General features: G+C 31.9%; 1 protein-coding gene across 1 annotated transcript in view; it reads right to left on the bottom strand.

Moving 5' to 3' along the window:
• The window catches only part of LOC127736031 (solute carrier family 12 member 2-like), a 52,815-nt gene extending 38,660 nt beyond the window's left edge, over window positions 1–14,155 (bottom strand). The window contains exons 1-3 of the mRNA XM_052246529.1: window positions 13,685–14,155; window positions 4,425–4,544; window positions 2,521–2,692 (exon numbers count right to left, since the gene is read on the bottom strand). Coding sequence (XP_052102489.1) covers window positions 2,521–2,692; window positions 4,425–4,544; window positions 13,685–14,116 — 724 coding nt within the window. The 5' untranslated portion in view covers window positions 14,117–14,155. The remainder of the gene's footprint in view (window positions 1–2,520; window positions 2,693–4,424; window positions 4,545–13,684) is intronic.
• Between the last annotated feature and the right edge of the window lie 8,111 nt (window positions 14,156–22,266).

Below are 22,266 nucleotides of genomic sequence, written 5' to 3'. Positions count from 1 at the left end.
ACTCTAATTAGGGGTTTAGGAAATGGATATACAAATGTGTACTGTAGTGACAAAACCCATGTCATGCTAAACTTAACCCTAAGAATCACTTAGATGTAGAAATAAAATAGCAAGTGCAAAATAAAAATTGTGTGAGTAAGATTCTGTGAAAATTTCACAAATCAGACGAGAAAAAAAGAATACAGACAGACTGACTTACAGACTCCACCTACACCGTTTCAGAATGCCATTGTGTGTATAAATAGTCATGACTGAGTATCAGGGCAACCAAAAAGTTTATAAATGTTAAAACACATCAAAGATACCAGGCCTATAAACATGATAAATTGGTACACCTGACAATGAACATGATAAATTGGTACACCTGACACACATTTCAATGAACATGATAAATTGGTACACCTGACACACATTTTAAAGAACAAGATAAATTGGTACACCTGACACACATTTCAATAAACAGGATAAATTGGTACACCTGACACACATTTCAATGAACATGATAAATTGGTACACCTGACACATGATAAATTGGTACACCTGACACACATGTCATTTCGTCTACATAAACAAATCAGTGACACTTGAATCAAAACAGTTGAAAGGCCAAATCAAATGAAAAGTTAGAAAATTTAAAACCAAAAATTCCAAAAAGTTGTGACAAACAGAGTTCTCGAAAACCGTCAGTCCTGACCGCCAAAAATCGGCTAGGATCGACAATTGCATGTGTAGTGGTAGTCATGATGACCGACAAAATTTTGGTGGTTGTTCACTTTTATTTTACATCTTTTCGGTATTCAGATAGCTTTTAAACTGGTTACTAATGTAAACAAACTTTAATTGCATAGCTCAAAATTACAGTAATACTTTTGAAAAAGAACCAGTTGTCGGTTTCTTTGGTATTCAGATAGTTTTTGAACTGGGAACTACTGTAACTTAACTTTTGTAGCATAGCTCAAAATTACGGTAATACTTTTGAAAAATAACCAGTCGTAAAAGTCATCATGGCTGCCGCATGGCCAATCTCGTTTAAACGAACCAGAGGACTTTGTATTTGAACAAACAGAGAATGAAATTTTTTTCTATATTTCAAAATTTGCAGCTGAGGAATAAACAGCAGACTTAGTCTTTTATTTCTATCATTTTAATGCACTTTTCACTGTAAATGATTGTAGTATAATGTATGAGACATAAAACAAACATGTAATCAAATATGTAATCAAACTGACAAAGTATAAAAATTAGTGAACAATGCAGAGTTTACAATTTTATTGAAAACAACCTAATATATAACATAGAAACTAGGATGGAGTTAATATAGTATTGAGCAATGACTTTAATACATGTAACTAATAGGTGTTTAATTAATTCAAGTAAAATTACAGGACCACCAGACTTTTAGTCTTTGTGGTCCTAATGACCACCAGGAAAAAAAAAATTTCAAAAACTCTGGACAAATACAGCTAAGACAACCTATTCCAGGGTGTAGAAAAACATATAGCTAAGGCAGCCTATTACAGGGTGTAGAAAAACCTACAGCTAAGGCAACCTATTACAGGGTGTAGTAAAACCTACAGCTAAGGCAACGTATTCCAGGGTGTAGAAAAACCTACAGCTAAGGCAGCCTATTCGAGGGTATAGAAAAACCTACAGCTAAGGCAACATATTCCAGGGTGTAGAAAAACCTACAGCTAAGGCAGCCTATTACAGGGTGTAGAAAAACCTAAAGTAGTGTTTTGAAATAATTCAACATTTTTTAAATAATGAATTTACAGAATATTTCATGTCAACACAAAAATGCTGACTACTAGTCAGGTGATACCCTCAGGGATGAAACCAGTTTGATGAATTATATGCATGTAAGTAATCTAAGCCCATTGTGACCTATGAATGTTATAATGTACATGATATTGAACTGAGTAATGATATCAACGTAACAAATTATGTATTTACTGATTATTCTACTTCATCCCAGGATTATGCAATGTTAACTGTGCTTTGTAGCCAAATAATTGATTTACATAACATATAAGGAGGGTTAATTGTCTCTGTAGACATTTCAATTGCTCTGATGATTTCCGAAGGGACTCTTCAACTGTCATATACCATTAATGAATTAAAACAGCTAAAATTAACAGTAACGAAGGACTGGTATTTCTGATATAGTAAGAATAAGAGAAGTCAGAAATTCTTCTTTTTAATATAATAATCTTATGTAAGGATCATAGACAAATAAGTCCTCTTATCAAAGAAAACAACATAGATCCCTATCTGGTATTCTTAAAATTGCTGCTTTCCACAAACACCTACACATAGATTTCATGACTGTAGGACTCAAGATAAAAAGTGGTATGAATGCCAATGAGACAAATATCCATGATGTTCCTATTCTTATTGTTCCATCAATTGATATGTGTGTTCCTATTCTAATTGTTCCATCAATTGATAAGTGTATGTTCCTATTTTCATTGTTCTATCAATTGATAAGTGTATGTTCCTATTCTCATGAGAGATACTTACCTCCCTTCACTTCTCCATTTGTACAAATAGCTGACATTGAGACGGATGTTATTAAAGTCACAACCACAGAAAGTAAAATTATAACAGAGGTCAGTCCAGTGCCTGCTTGACCTACTACCCATGACAATCTTAAAAATAACATCACTCCCCAAATGTTTAGAAGACATCGTACCTGAAATTAAAAGAAGAGGAACATGTAGGCTCAATGAAATGAAGATGATGAATAACAATAAACTCTCATTGTCCTGAATGGATGGACATACAAGGTGGTATAAATTATCAGGATCTCTTTACATTGATATTGTAAAACATCAGACACGAGCCACAATGTCAACCTTTATGGCCAGTGATCGCAGTGATCAAGCAAAAAAGCTTCACACTGTGTCAATTGGCTGATATTTTACAATATATATACGTAGAAAAATAATCTGTTTATCGTTCTATTACTATTCTTTTCTCTCTTTGCTGAGAATATCTACTCACGTCTCAAAGTCTAGTAGTGGTTATTTTGTACTTTTAAAAACAGATGACACTGGCCAAAATCAAAAATTGCCATAAAGCCTATTTGCAAGAAGTTAAAACAGGAATCCTATCAGAATAATTAATACAAAGATTAAATTGAAAATAGTTTTTTTCTGAATTCTTAAGATTTATATTTTTTTATGGTTTCTCTTTGAACAGATTTTTTATTGTCCCTTCAGTATCTTCTCCCTATTTTTATTAGTTTGGCAGATGAGGTTCTCTGGGTCTAATTTTCAAAAAGAGAACATACCTGGATCAATTTACCAACAAGACCAATTTGTCTATTGATTTGTAAATAACATAGAATCTATTCCTGATGATTTACCTACAGTTTTTTATTTCTAATAATGTTTGCTTCATGAGAAAATTTTAAAACTAGATACTGAAACACTGTATATTCTACTCAGCTCAGTGGTTTCACAAAAGATTAAAAAAAAATAATGGACAAAACTAAAGGTGAAGCGATGATTGTAGACTAGCTTTTTTGGCCATGGACAGTCACTTATTAATAGTTTCTTGTTACTAACAATCATTTAAAGAATTCTTGATTTTTTTCAGAAGAGGTGGTAATTGTGTGTCAACAGGTGCTTTGTTATGATCTATAATAGGGTTGACACAAATAGCAGGTGTACCTCATTACTCACAAATCACATGAGACTAATTTACCTGAAACCTGATGGAAAAATTCTTCCTAAAGTAATATCATGTGATGTATCATCAACTTAAACATAACATTAAAATTTAACTTTTATTTCCGCTGTGACCTAAAAATATCTTTAAATCAACACAATAGAATATATTGAAAATAGCTGCACTTTATCTGCACTAATTCCTTAACAGATTACATAATACTATGACTTATTTGATTTTTAACAGCCAGTGAATGTCCTACAAAGTATCATATAGATCTATGTTCAATAACAGCCTGTCAGAAAAAGCATGATTAGTTGGTATAAAAAGATATTTTTGCAGTAGATTTTAATGACCAGTAAGTACAAGATGTATGTGTTCTTTCAATGTAATGTTGAACACGATTCTGTTGGTTACCTTTACATACGTCTTGAAGCTAATCCTGTGACGTAAATACATAATAAAAACTTTAAAAGTCAAATCAACTGAGAGCTTCTTAGAGGTTAATAATTATTTCTTTCAATTATGTTTATCTGATACAATGTACAACAAACTAGAAGTCTACATTAATGTGACAGTATTTTTGAATACTTACAAAATGCATTTAATTTGCAATTTAGACAAAAAGGGAAGAACGTTTATTGTATAAAATTTATAATAAATCCTACTCTAACACTATTTTTTACTACAATAAAACTTCTATTCTTAAAGACATAGGTTCCTATAACTGTTAGCCAGATATAAATACCTACCAGAACACCTTTGATCCAACCAAATTTAATAGCTGTAGGACCGGAAGCTTTTCCTTCTTCTACTGTTACAGCATTACTTAATAATGGCTCACTTGGTTTTCCTTTGGATTCTAATTCATCCTAAAACATAGGACAAAACAAATGAAATATTATCTGCATTTCTGTTCATTTCTGATCTTTACAACAATACCTTGGTAATAATTTCAAATATAAACAAATTTATCCATGCAGCATATTGTCTACAAAGAAACATGTTTGTATCTATAATTCCTTATTGATATTGGTATCTGGTTGACTAACTTTAGGGTCATGACTACATTTCAGTAGTAAATTTAAGCTTTAAAACAACAATTTTAAGTATTTATATGAATAAAATTTTCTTAAGGCTGGTAAGGAGAATTTGTTAAAACCAGGAGATTACAATTTTCCTTGATTCTTGAAATTTGGAACACACAAAAATAAATGTCTCCACAATATCTCTGCTATATTGTAAACTTTATAGGATAATGAATAGAAATAATGACAACTTTGGATCTACATAATTGAATTGAGTGCTTTTTTTTTTGTTTCATGTTTTCATTTTTTTAACTGACTGACCTTTGACCTAGTGACCTCAATAAACAATAGGAGCCTTCTTCATCTGATGATGCAATTCAACCCAAATTTGGTAAAAGTTGGATATATGGTTCAAATTATAACAACCAGAAACTAATGTTTAGCCCCAAGTCCAAATTTGAGTCTTATCAAATGACAATAACTGATGTAACCTTGATCTTTATAGTGACCCTAGGGTCTTCCTAACTGCCTATGGCATTATGAAACCATGTTTGGTAAAGACATTGTTTATGGCTTAGAAGATTTTGTCTGGAAACCAAAATTTTGAAGTCAGTGGACAAGACAATCCAGACATCATTTATCAATTTATTATGAGATCAATTCAACTTTCATGATTTTCTTGCAACTCAGCTAAAAATTAAGGAATTAATGTAAAATTTATTACAAATGTACAAGCACTTGCATAGTTTTAACAGATCTGCATATATTGGTTTAATATGTCTACTATCATTCACATAGTTTGTTTGACTGATCGAGTCCATCTACAGACCCCTCTTGAGTTATTATTGCAAGGGTTCTTTAAAGTGCAAATCACATGGCAATCTCTGTACATACACGAGACAGCGGATAAAAAGTTCCCATTCAACATTTGTAGTTACAAATTATTGTATAACAAGCATTCTGAGAGTATTGTCCCCTACCGGTTAAAAATTCATTGTACTGGAACAAAATGCTAACTTGCTCTATAACTTGTCATGGTGTAAACTATATAACAAATATCAAGCCAATATCTTCCAGCATGACGAAAATAAGGGTGGAAAACTGATTATTTGAGTGAATTTTCTAAGTACAAGAACCACAACTCTGCACAAAATCATCAGACCAGTACAAAATCCGAACTTGATCTGTAACTTGTCATGATAAAACTATATACCAATTATCAAATCAATATCTTTAAGCATGACAAAATAAAGTGCCGAAAACTGATTATCCAAGGACCATAACTTTGTACAAAATCATCAGACCGAAACAAAATTCGACCTTGATCTCTAACTTGTCATGATAAAAGGTATACCAAATATCAAATCAATATCTTAAAGCACAAAGAAAAAAAAAGAGGAAAACTGATTTGCCAACGGACGGAGTGACAAGGACTTGCTTCAAACCTAGTTTTATAATGCACACTTTTCTTTGAATTAATGTTATTATTCATTTGTATAGATTTGTTGTCCTAAAAGCAAAATCTTTAATAATTCTAAATCATTTAATCAACCCGATAGAAGATTTAGCATTGTACAAATGCATTTAAGATAACCTAAAAATCTTAACATTTAACTTGACGGTTTGGGCGTGTTTTCCAAATGCTGACTAATTACCACACCACAAACTTAACATTTGACTTTTCCTTGACCTACAACATTAAAATGCAATTTGTTCCATAAACACACAAACATAGTACATATTACTTAACCACAACAATCACATTGTAAATAATCATGCGATGGGTCATTTATTTTTACTTTTGAAGACAATAGGTCTAGGAGCAAACCACAAGTACTAGTAAGATCAATTTTGTGGCAGACCATTAAACTTCCTTCAACTCATCATAGACCAGACATATCTTAAAATACTCTTACCAAATATGATGGACTACAAGTGATTTATCATCTTTTACTTATATACACACTAAATATATTCAAGAAATACATTTTAGGGCCAAGAATATTTTAAACATTTAAAAAAACAAAGAACTGTTTGTTTGTTCAATGTAATAATGTCTTAGATTTCATGATAAGGATGAAAATAAATATTTACAGAACAATGTTTTCAGCAAAAATTAAAATCTTCATTTTTGCAAATATACTCAAAAAAAATACTGAATTGAAACGTGTTTGTTAATTGTTTATTTTCTAAAATAAATCCTATTAGGGCAAAATGCAAATCCTGATTTGAATGAAAAAAATGTTGACCAAAGTTGCCAAAACTTAAAAACAATACACAGCATACAAATTTGATCAAATGTTTTCTCTGAGGTTTCTTACAAGCAGGAAAGAATACTTAATAGTGATAACGTTGTGTATAGTGGAGGTAGGAGGATTCTTTATGGAAAACAATTTGGTCCTAAAAGTTACCGGAAATAAATTTCTTATGAATCAATATACATCATACATTTGTATCTTTCCAATTTGTCACAAAACTGCATGTGAATACCACCTCCTGCTGAATGAAGTTAATATATAATTTAAAGACTCGTGAACAAATGGTAATCTAAACTCTGTGAAGAGAATGCCACACAAACCATGAACATGACCTGTAACTCACATTTATACACTTAAAAACAAATAATTAGTAAAGTCTGTCAGTGTTAAAGTGTAATGTTGACTGCAAAAAACTAAGTCTACTTATCAGTAAAGTATAGATGAACATTTTTAAATCATATTTTTTTCTTCAGATTCTATTTTTTTTTTATCTTGAAGAAGATTCTGTCCAAAGGTTTAACAAAGTTATTGATGTCTACAAAATCTAATCCAAGACTGTATGTAAATGTTAACTGTAAAAATACTATAAAGTCCATCTACATGTATCAGTGAAATACTGAAAAACAAAACAAAAATATTTTCTAAACAGAATAACCCCATACTGTATCTTATTGTTGACTGCCAAAAAACCTTAGTCCTTTTACAAGTAAAATATGGAAAAAAGGATAAAAATACTTTCAAAATTTTGCTCTGGATATATACTGTCTTTTGACTAAACCTAAATATTGATGACGATGGTGGTTTAATGAGGTATAGTCATGTCTCCCTTTAGCAACAAAATTCGGCTACATATCTCCAAGCATATCTATCGCAACTGTTATATTTTGTAATGAAAGAAGAATTGATAATGGGTAACACTAGATACTCCACTGCAATCAGATTAAACAATGGCAGAACACAAAACTGTTCAAGATATCATATACACATTTACACTTTTGGGTCATTTTTACAACACATTGTAATGCTATCTAAAATAATATTTACACTTTGAACATATAATGTGATTGTTGTTAAATTACAATGCATGAATATTAATTATATACAGACTAAACTTAACTAAAATTGTTTTTGTTTTTGAGGTAGTTTAAGAACTGTGTTGTATTCCAGATTCATGGTAGTGGTACACTGGTACTATACTTAATTAGAAGTGTATATATATACAGACTAAACTTAACTAAAATCGTTTTTGTTTTTGAGGTAGTTTAAGAACTGTGTTGTATTCCAGATTCATGGTAGTGGTACACTGGTACTATACTTAATTAGAAGTATATATATACAGACTAAACTTAACTAAAATCATTTCTGTTTTTGAGATAGTTTAAGAACTATGGTGTATATAGAGCACCTATTTTAGAGTTATGGTAGCAGTACACAGGTACTATATTTAACTGGAAGTTATTCATCATCTACATCATCAAAGACCTTGCATTCTTAGCCACTTATAAAATTTCTACAATCTTAACATTTACAACAGAAGTAATGACTAAATGAGTTATTTTTTCCCCCAATTCATTACCACCACTAGCATTTCTCAGATCTTGAGTCATAGTGTTTAATTGTTGACTGCACATACTGTAATGTAATTAGCAGTGGTTATCAGGTGTTGCATGTACAGACAGAATTCTTTTAAAAAATTTTCAAAAATGACATAACAACACAACATGAAACTTTATTCTAAAACAAGAGGATTTTCAGTGTTTAACTGTTGTTTGTGATATAAAGATTGTCAATTAGACCACAAGACTAGCCAGTGTATTGTACTGTCAAATTCTGTGCAGATATTTGTCATGTATGTGTTTAATAATGTTTTATATAATAGTACTTGCATATAAATCTCAATTTTAATAACAATAACCGAAAGGTGTACATAACTACAAGGCCATCTCTACATTGATTGTATTAACCCCAGCATTTTCTACATGTACTATAAATTAAAAGATTTGAAAATGAATGTTGATTTTCTATTACACTATTGCCACAGCTACCACTAAAGTGTTATCCTTCTAACTTAACTAGACTTGTAGCAAGTCTGAATAACATGGAAATGATGCCATATAAAAATAAGATGTGGTGCTTATAAATCTCTAACAATCCACAAAAAAAGGTGTGTATTCAATTTGCCTTTTTATCTAACAGAGTAAACACTGCAAGAGAATTCTTATGGCGGAGTAGGGAGGGAGACCAGCAATAGTCAATGACAAAATCTTAGAGGGCATCTTGATATAAGAATAAAATATTCAAAACATCCTCATTCATACAGTGACACAGCCAGAAATTCCTACCTAATTAATTTAATTTCCATATGGAATTCTTTTGACTGGTTTTAATAATGAAACACAGTAAAAGATTCTGATAAGTTAATTATTTACATTACATATGTAACCCCTTGAGATTAGATGGTGAAGATTATAGGATTACTAGTAAACCTTTTCATTTCTTTTAGTTATTTACACCAAGATGTCATTAATTGATGTCAATATCCTACAATTATCATGTTCCTTCTTAACATATGGTCAAATTTCTGAAAACCTCCATCCTAAATTATACTATAGAAAGTAATCATTTTGCATTCACCATAATTTCCTTGTGTAAATTAGGCCACACCAAGTTGATTTGTAGTTCTTCGGACAAAAGCTCCAAAAGATATGGGGTGACTGAGCGAAACTTTTTTTATTTTATTTTTTTCTTGAAAATGAGTTTTTTTGAGACGAGTGAAGAGAGTGGTGTATTTTTTTTAAATTGTGCGATTTAAAATTTATGTATGTAACTGTGTTACTTCATAAAAAAATAAATATGCATATAATTTGATTTATTGCTGCCTGTTCCATACCAGACTTTCTTGTCTCAATGTGGTTTAGTTAATTTTGATTATTTTCGTCAAATAAGCTTTGTCTGCATGAATTTTCATTTAAATCCACACATGTATATATATCAAGAAAGCATAGCAGATCTATGCAGTTTTACAAGAGGAAGTATGTTAGTTAGGTAAATGACATATGTTGAATAAAATTACAATATGTGTATGTATCCAAAAAATGCCCCTGAAAGATATTAAATATTTTTTTATATACAGGTAGTTGTTTTTATTATATGGTAATGATTGTTTATTGGCTGTTTGACATCCAGTTGGAACTATTTACCCATATTAAGGATCAACATAATGAGTGAGGTGAATATTTCCTGCTTAGTACTAAAACAACATCCTGAGTAAGATAGTTGTATTGCTATGCATGTAGATATCAATGTATTAAAATATTCCCTTAAAATACCTGTCACCACATTCACATGCATTGTTCTGACTGAGCAAAATACTCTTTCCTTTTGCTCCTAAAAGCTGCAATGCATTTAAAACTCTTTAGCTTGACTAGAATTGGTTGAACCAATTACACATCCCTTATCATGAGCATGCCAATCACAATACCACCACCTTGGTCTCGTACTCTTAAATTTCCCCTTATAAAAGAGTTCTGATTTTTTGCATGCCAATAGACTAACAAGGGGGTATGGGGTTTCATCAAAATAAGATATTCTTTAATTTTTTAAAAAGTTCATGGGAATTTACAATTAATTTCATCCAAGATAGATAGGTCTATGCCTGTTGAAACAAGGATCGGGGATGACAATGGTTCTAACAAATATTGATGTGATTGTGGTCATCTAACAAAAGATTTTTAATTTTTGCCTCCTAGAACAGGTCTTCAAAAGTAAAACGTGATGCATTTCGGATAACTGTGTGTTCAATAACTACTTGTCCACGGCAATGAGCTGATAAACTACATGTTGGTATCCTGATATTTTACCTTTTGTTTACAAATCGATTTATCATGCGTGTGTTAGAATCAATCAGAGCAATATATGCAATAGTAAAATGTCTATGTGAAAAAAAAATTCAAGGAGAAACTAATTCTGGAGCGGCATGGGGACCAAAAATTTGCGGAAGCAGTAATTATTTTTTTCTAAATAGGGAAAAAATAAAGGCCGAAAATGCTCTAAATACTTGTATTCAATGAGAATAATTACTATCAAAATGTTATCCATAGTCTTCAACCGGTTTCACTGTTTCCAAATCTATTAGTGACCTTATTAATGTCATAATACAGCACAATGTGAGAAGTTAAAATGAAATTAACACTATAATTTTGTTTCAAATTCTCATTTGAATTAAATTTTGGATGTATTTTTTTAATGAAATATTGTTCTTTATTTCTCATATGTTACGTTTCTTAATCTAAACCCTGATAAATTGTGAAAATAAAGAAATTCAGATGTAAATCAACAGGTTTGCTACATTTGTAAGAGGGATTTGTCTTGTACTTAGAACTTGAATTTGCTGCCTTTGTACTTTCTAATGGTTTGGCCTGTTTCTCCAATCCTCTTAGTAGTTTACCAACCATGGCAAGTAATGTACATAAGGTTTCCTGATGCACATGTAAATTAGTTTTAATTCTAAAAGTGTTTTCCAATTTAAATATGAAATATGAATTCTGTTTCCTTATTTCAAAATCTTATCTTATACGATATTTAATTTACATTTTTTTTTACAGCGGCCTCAACTGATCAACTCAAGTGAAACATACATGTAATATTGTCAATTTAGGAAAATGTATTTTAATAAATCTTACATTTTCATACACATACATGTATAGTTATAGAAACCACTGCAATGTTGCTCACAGGAAAGAGATGTCTAATGTTCATGCTTTTTACACATTTTTGTAATATTAATGTTGTAACAAACATTTGCAGAAGATGAACAGCAGAATTTCCATGCTTTTTATTTTACTTCACATGTACATTGTACATGTATTATTAGAATGAATTTGTGTGAGCCATAGAAAGAGGAAAATACATGTAGCCAGCATGGTGCACAATTCCAATGGAGAAATCATGACACTGACAGCTAAAGAAAGCTTTAACAGAAACATGTGCATTAAGAAAGTAAAAATTTGAATTTAATTATTCAAATGATATTTTTTAAAAAGAAAATTTTTAATGGAAACTGTCTTATATTTTTACTTTTCAAATGAATGCTGAGTTTACTTTTTGGGGCAATACCCATTTCCAGTCTGCACTGTTAGCCCCAGACTAGTAAAATTTTATTCAGACTAGTAAGCATTTGCAAAACTTTTGTTTAGATACATAAGAAAAATGTTTGTATATATTGGTCTTTGGACTGGTTGTGGGAAAAGATTTTGGTGCAGACTGCTGATTTCAAACACATTAAATTGAAAAAATTTCACAAAAAATTCAAGAATTGAGTACAAAGAACACTAATCATGACTTTTGTGTATACATAGTTAATAGTAACAGATAGTTCACACCTTTTCCCCATTACAAAAAATTGTTTAATAGGAAACTGAATTTTCTATTCCTCTTTTTTGTACATATACATGTATGTATTCAATTAATTTTGCAATTGAGCAATACACATAACAGAAATACATGTAGCATTAAGCAGTGTATAATTTCATTGAAGAATAATTCAGTTTTCATAATAATGCTTTAAAAATCTTACACATGTAGATAATTCGTTAAAACAATTTGGAATTCAGTGTCAACAGGATTTAAGATTGGCTTTCAAATTTAATACCATAATAACTTTGATTCTATAATGTAATTATATATACATGTACATTTTTTTTCAGAGAAAATAAACTTGCAATCAAACATAGATAAAACAAAAGTTTAAAAGTCCCTGAAAATAGTGTACAACAGAGACAACAAAAGGTTGGTAAGTGTTATAAGAGGCTCACCATTGATCTGTTGAAAGGCCAAGTGAGCTAAAGAAATTAAACAAACCTGAAATGCTGATCTATAAAAACCCTATAAAACAAATAAAACAAACCTGAAAAGTTGACCTGAAACTCTAAAAAAAACCAAACACAATATACAAATGAATGCATGCTTATCATTTTTTAAACAATTGATATATACATTGTATATGCAATAATGGACCATATGAATATTCTAAAGTACAAGATTGATTGATTGTGAGTATTTAATGTGATGTCAACCTGAAGGCTGTTGGCGCTTAAGTAAATTGACATGTATAATACATGTACACATATATACAATTAAATTGTAAGTTGTATATCAACCATGTCATCTTGAAACAAACACTGTTTATAATAAGACTGACAGGAATAATATAAAAGAAATATAAACCTGTATACAGGAATCATAAAATCTATGAAAGTGACACCAGCCCTTTTTTCAACCTCAGGCAGGTCATAGATCCACCACTAACAGGGTAACTTTCTTACAAATTTCCTGTCTTGATAAGTTGCTGATCATTTTTTAACCTTCTCAATTTTTTTTTATTTTTCTTACTCTCATTTATATATCCTATCCAACAGTACATGTACCCTAAAATATGGTTATTTTGTTTGTCTGAAAATTCCAGCATTGTTGACAGTTGATGTAATGAATTGCCAGTACTGTCACCATCATAACTAAAATCTTGAAACAGTATAAATTAATATTTTATTTTGTAAATAATCAAATGAACAAAACAGTGTTTTCTTTTCCCCATAAAATGCTTTTATTTTATTTCAAATTTCCTCCCATTTCATAAAATATTATAAAAGTATATGTATACGTAACTAGTACACAAATTAAATGTGTATAATAATTGAATATTATTTTAACTTGTAAAATTCATCATACCTTTTCTTCATGTAGTTCTGCAAGGGTGGGTCTGCTTTTAAGTGCATTTGTTGCAGAAAGTAAATTTCTGTAATGATCCACGTGTGGCAGAGCTTCTGTTGTGTATTTCCCAAAAGTTTTATGATTAGTATTAGCATTGACAGATTGATATGTAGCAGTTGGACTAATCGTATCAATATACACATTTATTGAATCCCTGTGAGAATCCTGGCGTTGATAACGGTCTCCTCTATTTTCATTTTCTCTGTCAATGGTGTCTTCTGCATCCGACTCAGCTTCTTCTTTGTCTACAGGTTCCGCAAAATCAACCCTAGCCACTTGAAATCGAGATGATGATGGTACCTTTTTCATGTTCCCTTCCGTGAGTCTAAAATCTAAAGTATCTTCCGGTTCACCGGCTCCAAGTGAGCCGTTTACTTTCATCTCAGTCATTTTTCACTAAGCTTTAGAACTGTCATGCTTCCGTCAAGACCGCCATTTTCCAAATAATCTATACTCTTTTCTGATTGGTCTATGAAAATAAAATGTAAACAGCAGCACGTGTTTCGATTATTGCGCAATGCATAGGGAGAGGTTTAATCTGGTTTGACCGGAAATATGATACAATCAGTATGATTTACCTTTGGTCATAGGTGCGGCATTATTTTTTACTGGGAAAGTAAAAGAATGCATCAAAATGTACAATAAGAATCATGATATGTGGAAATTGTACGGGGTAACCTAAAATGACACTATGGATAGTCTAATCTATTATAAATAATCAAGGATTTATATATAGTATTTACTATTTTACTATATAAATCCAGGGACTTTCAATCATGACTAACATAGTATAGAAAGTCCCTGATAAATCCTTGTAATAATATATATTTATTGTGATTAATATAGATCTATATATGCAGAGACATATAATACAATATGTCTCTGATATATGTATGGTGAAAACTACAAATATTGCCGATATTTATTAACATAAAATAAAACATTGTTTTTGAAAACACGAAACTTGAAATGATAATTGACCAATCTGCATATTCATGACATTGACCAGCATTCGGTCGGATCCAATCATTCCTTTGCCGGTGGGTCAAATTTCTAAGACTAAGACTAAAAAGGGCTACAGGCCGAGGAGACTGAATGAATTGGTGATTTCTCACATAATCGTACACGGTCTTGCTAGATGAAAACAATCTGAGAAATGTGTTGTAACATCTAGAGTTGCGGTCACAAAGCACTGTTCTCGACCCAATTATATTGCTCAACTCGACTGTTCTAGACCCGATTATCATTGCTTACGCCGGGGTGCCACATGTGGAACAGGATCTACTTACCCTTCCCATAGAGTTGACTGGGCATAGAAATATGATCATCCCATGATTTTCTTCCAACTCGATTTGTACATTGTTGAACATTTAAATTCATGGTTTCCCTTTACCCATGAATTCCACAAAATTGGTATCCCTTGATTAATAATGAAACCACAGTTATTAAAGGGGCATTAGCTGTCAAATTCATGTTAACCAATTTGACTCAAATGCTCATGGCGGCACGAAAATCCATGCCAAAGTGAGGAGTCCGTTTGGCTGTCCAGGTCGTATAAATTCGCAGCCACATCCGGTTAGAATGGGAATCTAGCTCTGTGTATTTTTCAACCATTTACGTTTGCTTTTATAGTTTCATGCCAAGATGGTTTGCTTAGAAAACAAGTTATTGTTTGAGATTAAGAACAACTTGATTAACAATTGAGATTAAAGACAGTTTCTGTAAAATGGGTCGACTGGGGTGATCGACGGGAAGAGTGTATGTTGGATGGGTCAGCAACTTAGTACCTAGCAACAGGCCGCAAATGAAACCGCTCAAAGAGTTGTTGCAAAGATTCTTTAACGTACATATAACATGACACTCTCCCTACAGTATCACGAGTCATCGAATGTAATGTTCACAAAATTGCGACCGGAATTTGCTACGCATTTATTCATCGTAAAGAAAAACGGACGTCCCTCCTTAGCATGGATTCCATTGCCGAAAGGGAGAAGCCGAGGGGTGACCATATTTTTGTTCCGAAGAAAATCATGAAGGTTCTCTACAGAAAGCTTGTTAATATCGTTTAATGCACAAGAATTCCGAAAATTTTCAAACAATTTCAGATAGTACAAAATTTCACCATATAAAGTGTAAATTAATTTAGAGTGGGTGTCACCATTGACTTTAGTTGAAATCTATTTAGATATGATGCAAGGCAACTGGATGTCCCAAAACGGTTAGGAAATACCTCCCCCTTTATTTCCATATGCTAAACCCTATACGATATATTGTGTTAACTTGTTCTCTACCTGAATATGCAGTAAACAAACCAATAGGCATTAATCAACCAATAATCAATCAAATCTAATGACACTTTTATTAGCAGGGACAATTTGAAAAACTTACTTATATAAATATTTTACATACTTTTTGACCGATGATCCGTGAATATATACCAAAGATAAGATATACATAAGGAATGCATTATCTTATAAATAAAACAGACCTTAGTTATTTAATCTGACCAACGGTTCAGCAAACCAACGACATAAAAACAAAGATTGCTATATGTGTATACGTATATATAATCAGAAGTGGTTTGCCAATTAGCTGTATCAACAAGAGCCCAAATGATCTTAAAACATCTTTTTAAGAAGCTTTATAAAATTACAGATTGAATGACGTTGTAAGCTATTTGTTGTTTATTTGTAAGAATACTAGGATATACATATATATATATATATATATTGTCGAAATCCGGATATGGTGTACAAATTTTTGCACCTCATGTTTGCGATATACCATCTTTTCCGCAAGTTTATTGTTTTCTGTTTGGTATTAAATTAATATAATTAAGATCCATTGTGTTACATCTGTGATCCGTTTATTTGGCAATCGCCATGGCAGTCAGCAGGGTTTAAGAACATCCGTTGTTCGACCTGCTAGTCAAATGCGTTTTGTTAAAATATACTTTTTCACTTTTTTGGTCTTTTGGAAAATGTTGTTTGTGCTGTATTTAGACCCCTCTACAAAGAAATTTGTTTTGCATGCACACGTATAAAAATTGCGGTTTTTATCCAACGCAATCATAGGTTTGAACGTTGTTTTCAATTTAGACTTGATTATATTTTTTCGTTTGGGCTTGTATTATATTTGCCTTCGGGTTTATATGATCCGTTCATCCTATTTCGACTCTTCAAAATTCAAGAGTCAATCCCAAATTGAGGTAAATTATATGGCCTTCCAAATACCGTTTCGATTCCTAACATCACTGAAGAGACATTAATTGTCGAAATCCGGATATGGTGTACAAATTTTTGCACCTCATGTTTGCGATATACCATCTTTTCCGCAAGTTTATTTTTTTCTGTTTGGTATTAAATTAATATAATTAAGATCCGTTGTGTTACATCTGTGATCCGTTTATTTGGCAATCGCCATGGCAGTCAGCAGGGTTTAAGAACATCCGTTGTTCGACCTGCTAGTCAAATGCGTTTTGTTAAAATATACTTTTTCACTTTTTTGGTCTTTTGGAAAATGTTGTTTGTGCTGTATTTAGACCCCTCTACAAAGAAATTTGTTTTGCATGCACACGTATAAAAATTGCGGTTTTTATCCAACGCAATCATAGGTTTGAACGTTGTTTTCAATTTAGACTTGTTTATATTTTTTCGTTTGGGCTTGTATTATATTTGCCTTCGGGTTTATATGATCCGTTCATCCTATTTCGACTCGTCAAAATTCAAGAGTCAATCCCAAATTGAGGTAAATTATATGGCCTTCCAAATACCGTTTCGATTCCTAACATCACTGAAGAGACATTAATTGTCGAAATCCGGATATGGTGTACAAATTTTTGCACCTCATGTTTGCGATATACCATCTTTTCCGCAAGTTTATTGTTTTCTGTTTGGTATTAAATTAATATAATTAAGATCCATTGCGTTACATCTGTGATCCGTTTATTTGGCAATCGCCATGGCAGTCAGCAGGGTTTAAGAACATCCGTTGTTCGACCTGCTAGTCAAATGCGTTTTGTTAAAATATACTTTTTCACTTTTTTGGTCTTTTGGAAAATGTTGTTTGTGCTGTATTTAGACCCCTCTACAAAGAAATTTGTTTTGCATGCACACGTATAAAAATTGCGGTTTTTATCCAACGCAATCATAGGTTTGAACGTTGTTTTCAATTTAGACTTGTATATATATATATATATATATATATATAAACTTGTCTATATTGAAAACAACGTTCAAACCTATGACTGCGTTGGATAAATTTAGACTTGTATATATATATATATATATATATAAACTTGTCTAAATTGAAAACAACGTTCAAACCTATGACTGCGTTGGATAAAAACCGCAATTTTCATACGTGTGCATGTAAAACAAATTTCTTGGTAGAAGGGTCTTAATACAGCACAATCAACATTTTCCAAAAGACCAAAAAAGTGAAAAAGTATATTTTAACAAAACGCATTTGACTAACAGGTCGAACAACGGATGTTCTTAAACCCTGCTGACTGCCATTTGCGATTGTCAAATAAATTGATCACCAGATATAACAAAATGGATCTTTATATTAATTAAATATAAAACAGAAAACAATAAACTTGCGGAAAAGATGGTATGCCACAAACATGAGGTGCAAAAATTTGTACACCATATCCGGATTTCGACAATTAATGTCTCTTCAGTGATGTTAGGGATCGAAACGGTATTTGGAAGGCCATATAATTTACCTCAATTTAGGAAAGACTCTTGAATTTTAAAAAGTCGAAATAGGATGAACGGATCATATAAACCCGAAGGCAAATATAATACAAGCCCAAACGAAAAAATATAAACAAGTCTAAATTGAAAACAACGTCCAAACCTATGACTGCGTTGAATAAAAACCGCAATTTTCATACGTGTGCATGTAAAACAAATTTCTTGGTAAAAGGGTCTAAATACAGCACAAACAACATTTTCCAAAAGACCAAAAAAGTGAAAAAGTATATTTTAACAAAACGCATTTGACTAACAGGTCGAACAACGGACGTTCTTAAACCCTGCTGACTGCCATTGGCGATTGCCAAATAAACGGATCACAAATGTAACACAATGGATCTTAATTATATTAATTTAATACCAAACAGAAAAAAATAAACTTGCGGAAAAGATGGTATATCGCAAACATGAGGTGCAAAATTTGTACACCATATCCGGATTTCGACAATTAATGTCTCTTCAGTGATGTTAGGGATCAAAACGGTATTTGGAAGGCCATATAATTTACCTCAATTTAGGAAAGACTCTTGAATTTTAAAAAGTCGAAATAGGATGAACGGATCATATAAACCCGAAGGCAAATATAATACAAGCCCAAACGAAAAAATATAAACAAGTCTAAATTGAAAACAACGTCCAAACCTATGACTGCGTTGAATAAAAACCGCAATTTTCATACGTGTGCATGTAAAACAAATTTCTTGGTAAAAGGGTCTAAATACAGCACAAACAACATTTTCCAAAAGACCAAATGAGTGAAAAGGTATATTTTAACAAAACGCATTTGACTAGCAGGTCGAACAACTGATGTTCTTAAACCCTGCTGACTGCCATTGGCGATTGCCAAATAAACGGATCACAAGATGTAACAAAAAAGATCTTATTATTAATTCATTACCAAACAGAAAACAATAAACTTGCGGAAAAGATGGTATACCGCAAACATGAGGTGTAAACATTTGTACACCATATCCGGATTTCGACAATTAATGTCTCTTCGGTGATGTTAGGAATCGAAACGGTATTTGGAAGGCCATATAATTTACCTCAAACAACATTTTCCAAAAGACCAAATGAGTGAAAAAGTATATTTTAACAAAACGCATTTGACTAGCAGGTCGAACAACTGATGTTCTTAAACCCTGCTGACTGCCATTGGCGATTGCCAAATAAACGGATCACAAGATGTAACAAAATAGATCTTATTATTAATTCATTACCAAACAGAAAACAATAAACTTGCGGAAAAGATGGTATACCGCAAACATGAGGTGTAAACATTTGTACACCATATCCGGATTTCGACAATTAATGTCTCTTCAGTGATGTTAGGAATCGAAACGGTATTTGAAAGGCCATATAATTTACCTCAAACAACATTTTCCAAAAGACCAAATGAGTGAAAAAGTATATTTTAACAAAACGCATTTGACTAGCAGGTCGAACAACTGATGTTCTTAAACCCTGCTGACTACATATATATATAATATATATATAAATATATCAAATATAAACAAGTCTAAATTGAAAACAACGTTCAAACCTATGATTGCGTTGGATAAAAACCGCAATTTTTATACGTGTGCATGCAAAACAAATTTCTTGGTAGAGGGATCTAAATACAGCACAAACAACATTTTCCAAAAGACCAAAAAGTGAAAAAGTATATTTTAACAAAACGCATTTGACTAGCAGGTCGAACAACGGATGTTCTTAAACCCTGCTGACTGCCATGGCGATTGCCAAATAAACGGATCACAGATGTAACAAAATGGATCTAAATTTTAATCTAATACCAAATAGAAAACAAAAAACTTGCGGAATAGATGGTATACCGCAAACATGAGGTGCAAAAATTTGTACACCATATCCGGATTTCGACAATTAATGTCTCTTCAGTGATGTTAGGAATCGAAACGGTATTTGGAAGGCCATATAATTTACCTCAATTTGGGATTGACTCTTGAATTTTGAAGAGTCGAAATAGGATGAACGGATCATATAAACCCGAAGGCAAATATAATACAAGACCAAACGAAAAAATATAAACAAGTCTAAATTGAAAACAACGTTCAAACCTATGATTGCGTTGGATAAAAACCGCAATTTTTATACGTGTGCATGCAAAACAAATTTCTTGGTAGAGGGGTCTAAATACAGCACAAACAACATTTTCCAAAAGACCAAAAAGTGAAAAAGTATATTTTAACAAAACGCATTTGACTAGCAGGTCGAACAACTGATGTTCTTAAACCATGCTGACTGCCATTGGCGATTGCCAAATAAACGGATCAAAAGATGTAACAAAATAGATCTTATTATTAATTCATTACCAAACAGAAAACAATTAACTTGCGGAAAAGATGGTATACCGCAAACATGAGGTGTAAACATTTGTACACCATATCCGGATTTCGACAATTAATGTCTCTTCAGTGATGTTAGGAATCGAAACGGTATTTGGAAGGCCATATAATTTACCTCAAACAACATTTTCCAAAAGACCAAATGAGTGAAAAAGTATATTTTAACAAAACGCATTTGACTAGCAGGTCGAACAACTGATGTTCTTAAACCCTGCTGACTACATATATATATAATATATATATAAATATATCAAATATAAACAAGTCTAAATTGAAAACAACGTTCAAACCTATGATTGCGTTGGATAAAAACCGCAATTTTTATACGTGTGCATGCAAAACAAATTTCTTGGTAGAGGGGTCTAAATACAGCACAAACAACATTTTCCAAAAGACCAAAAAGTGAAAAAGTATATTTTAACAAAACGCATTAATTAATTTGACTAGCAGGTCGAACAACAGATGTTCTTAAACCTTGCTGACTGCCATGGCGATTGCCAAATAAACGGATCACAGATGTTACAAAATGGATCTAAATTTTAATCTAATACCAAATAGAAAACAAAAAACTTGCGGAATAGATGGTATACCGCAAACATGAGGTGCAAAAATTTGTACACCATATCCGGATTTCGACAATTAATGTCTCTTCAGTGATGTTAGGAATCGAAACGGTATTTGGAAGGCCATATAATTTACCTCAATTTGGGATTGACTCTTGAATTTTGAAGAGTCGAAATAGGATGAACGGATCATATAAACCCGAAGGCAAATATAATACAAGACCAAACGAAAAAATATAAACAAGTCTAAATTGAAAACAACGTTCAAACCTATGATTGCGTTGGATAAAAACCGCAATTTTTATACGTGTGCATGCAAAACAAATTTCTTGGTAGAGGGGTCTAAATACAGCACAAACAACATTTTCCAAAAGACCAAAAAGTGAAAAAGTATATTTTAACAAAACGCATTTGACTAGCAGGTCGAACAACTGATGTTCTTAAACCATGCTGACTGCCATTGGCGATTGCCAAATAAACGGATCAAAAGATGTAACAAAATAGATCTTATTATTAATTCATTACCAAACAGAAAACAATTAACTTGCGGAAAAGATGGTATACCGCAAACATGAGGTGTAAACATTTGTACACCATATCCGGATTTCGACAATTAATGTCTCTTCAGTGATGTTAGGAATCGAAACGGTATTTGGAAGGCCATATAATTTACCTCAAACAACATTTTCCAAAAGACCAAATGAGTGAAAAAGTATATTTTAACAAAACGCATTTGACTAGCAGGTCGAACAACTGATGTTCTTAAACCCTGCTGACTACATATATATATAATATATATATAAATATATCAAATATAAACAAGTCTAAATTGAAAACAACGTTCAAACCTA

The sequence above is a fragment of the Mytilus californianus genome, unplaced genomic scaffold (genome assembly GCF_021869535.1).
Source record: "Mytilus californianus isolate M0D057914Y unplaced genomic scaffold, xbMytCali1.0.p SCAF_3, whole genome shotgun sequence".
NCBI lineage: Eukaryota > Metazoa > Mollusca > Bivalvia > Mytilida > Mytilidae > Mytilus > Mytilus californianus.
This window is presented reverse-complemented; position numbering and strand designations above follow the sequence as displayed.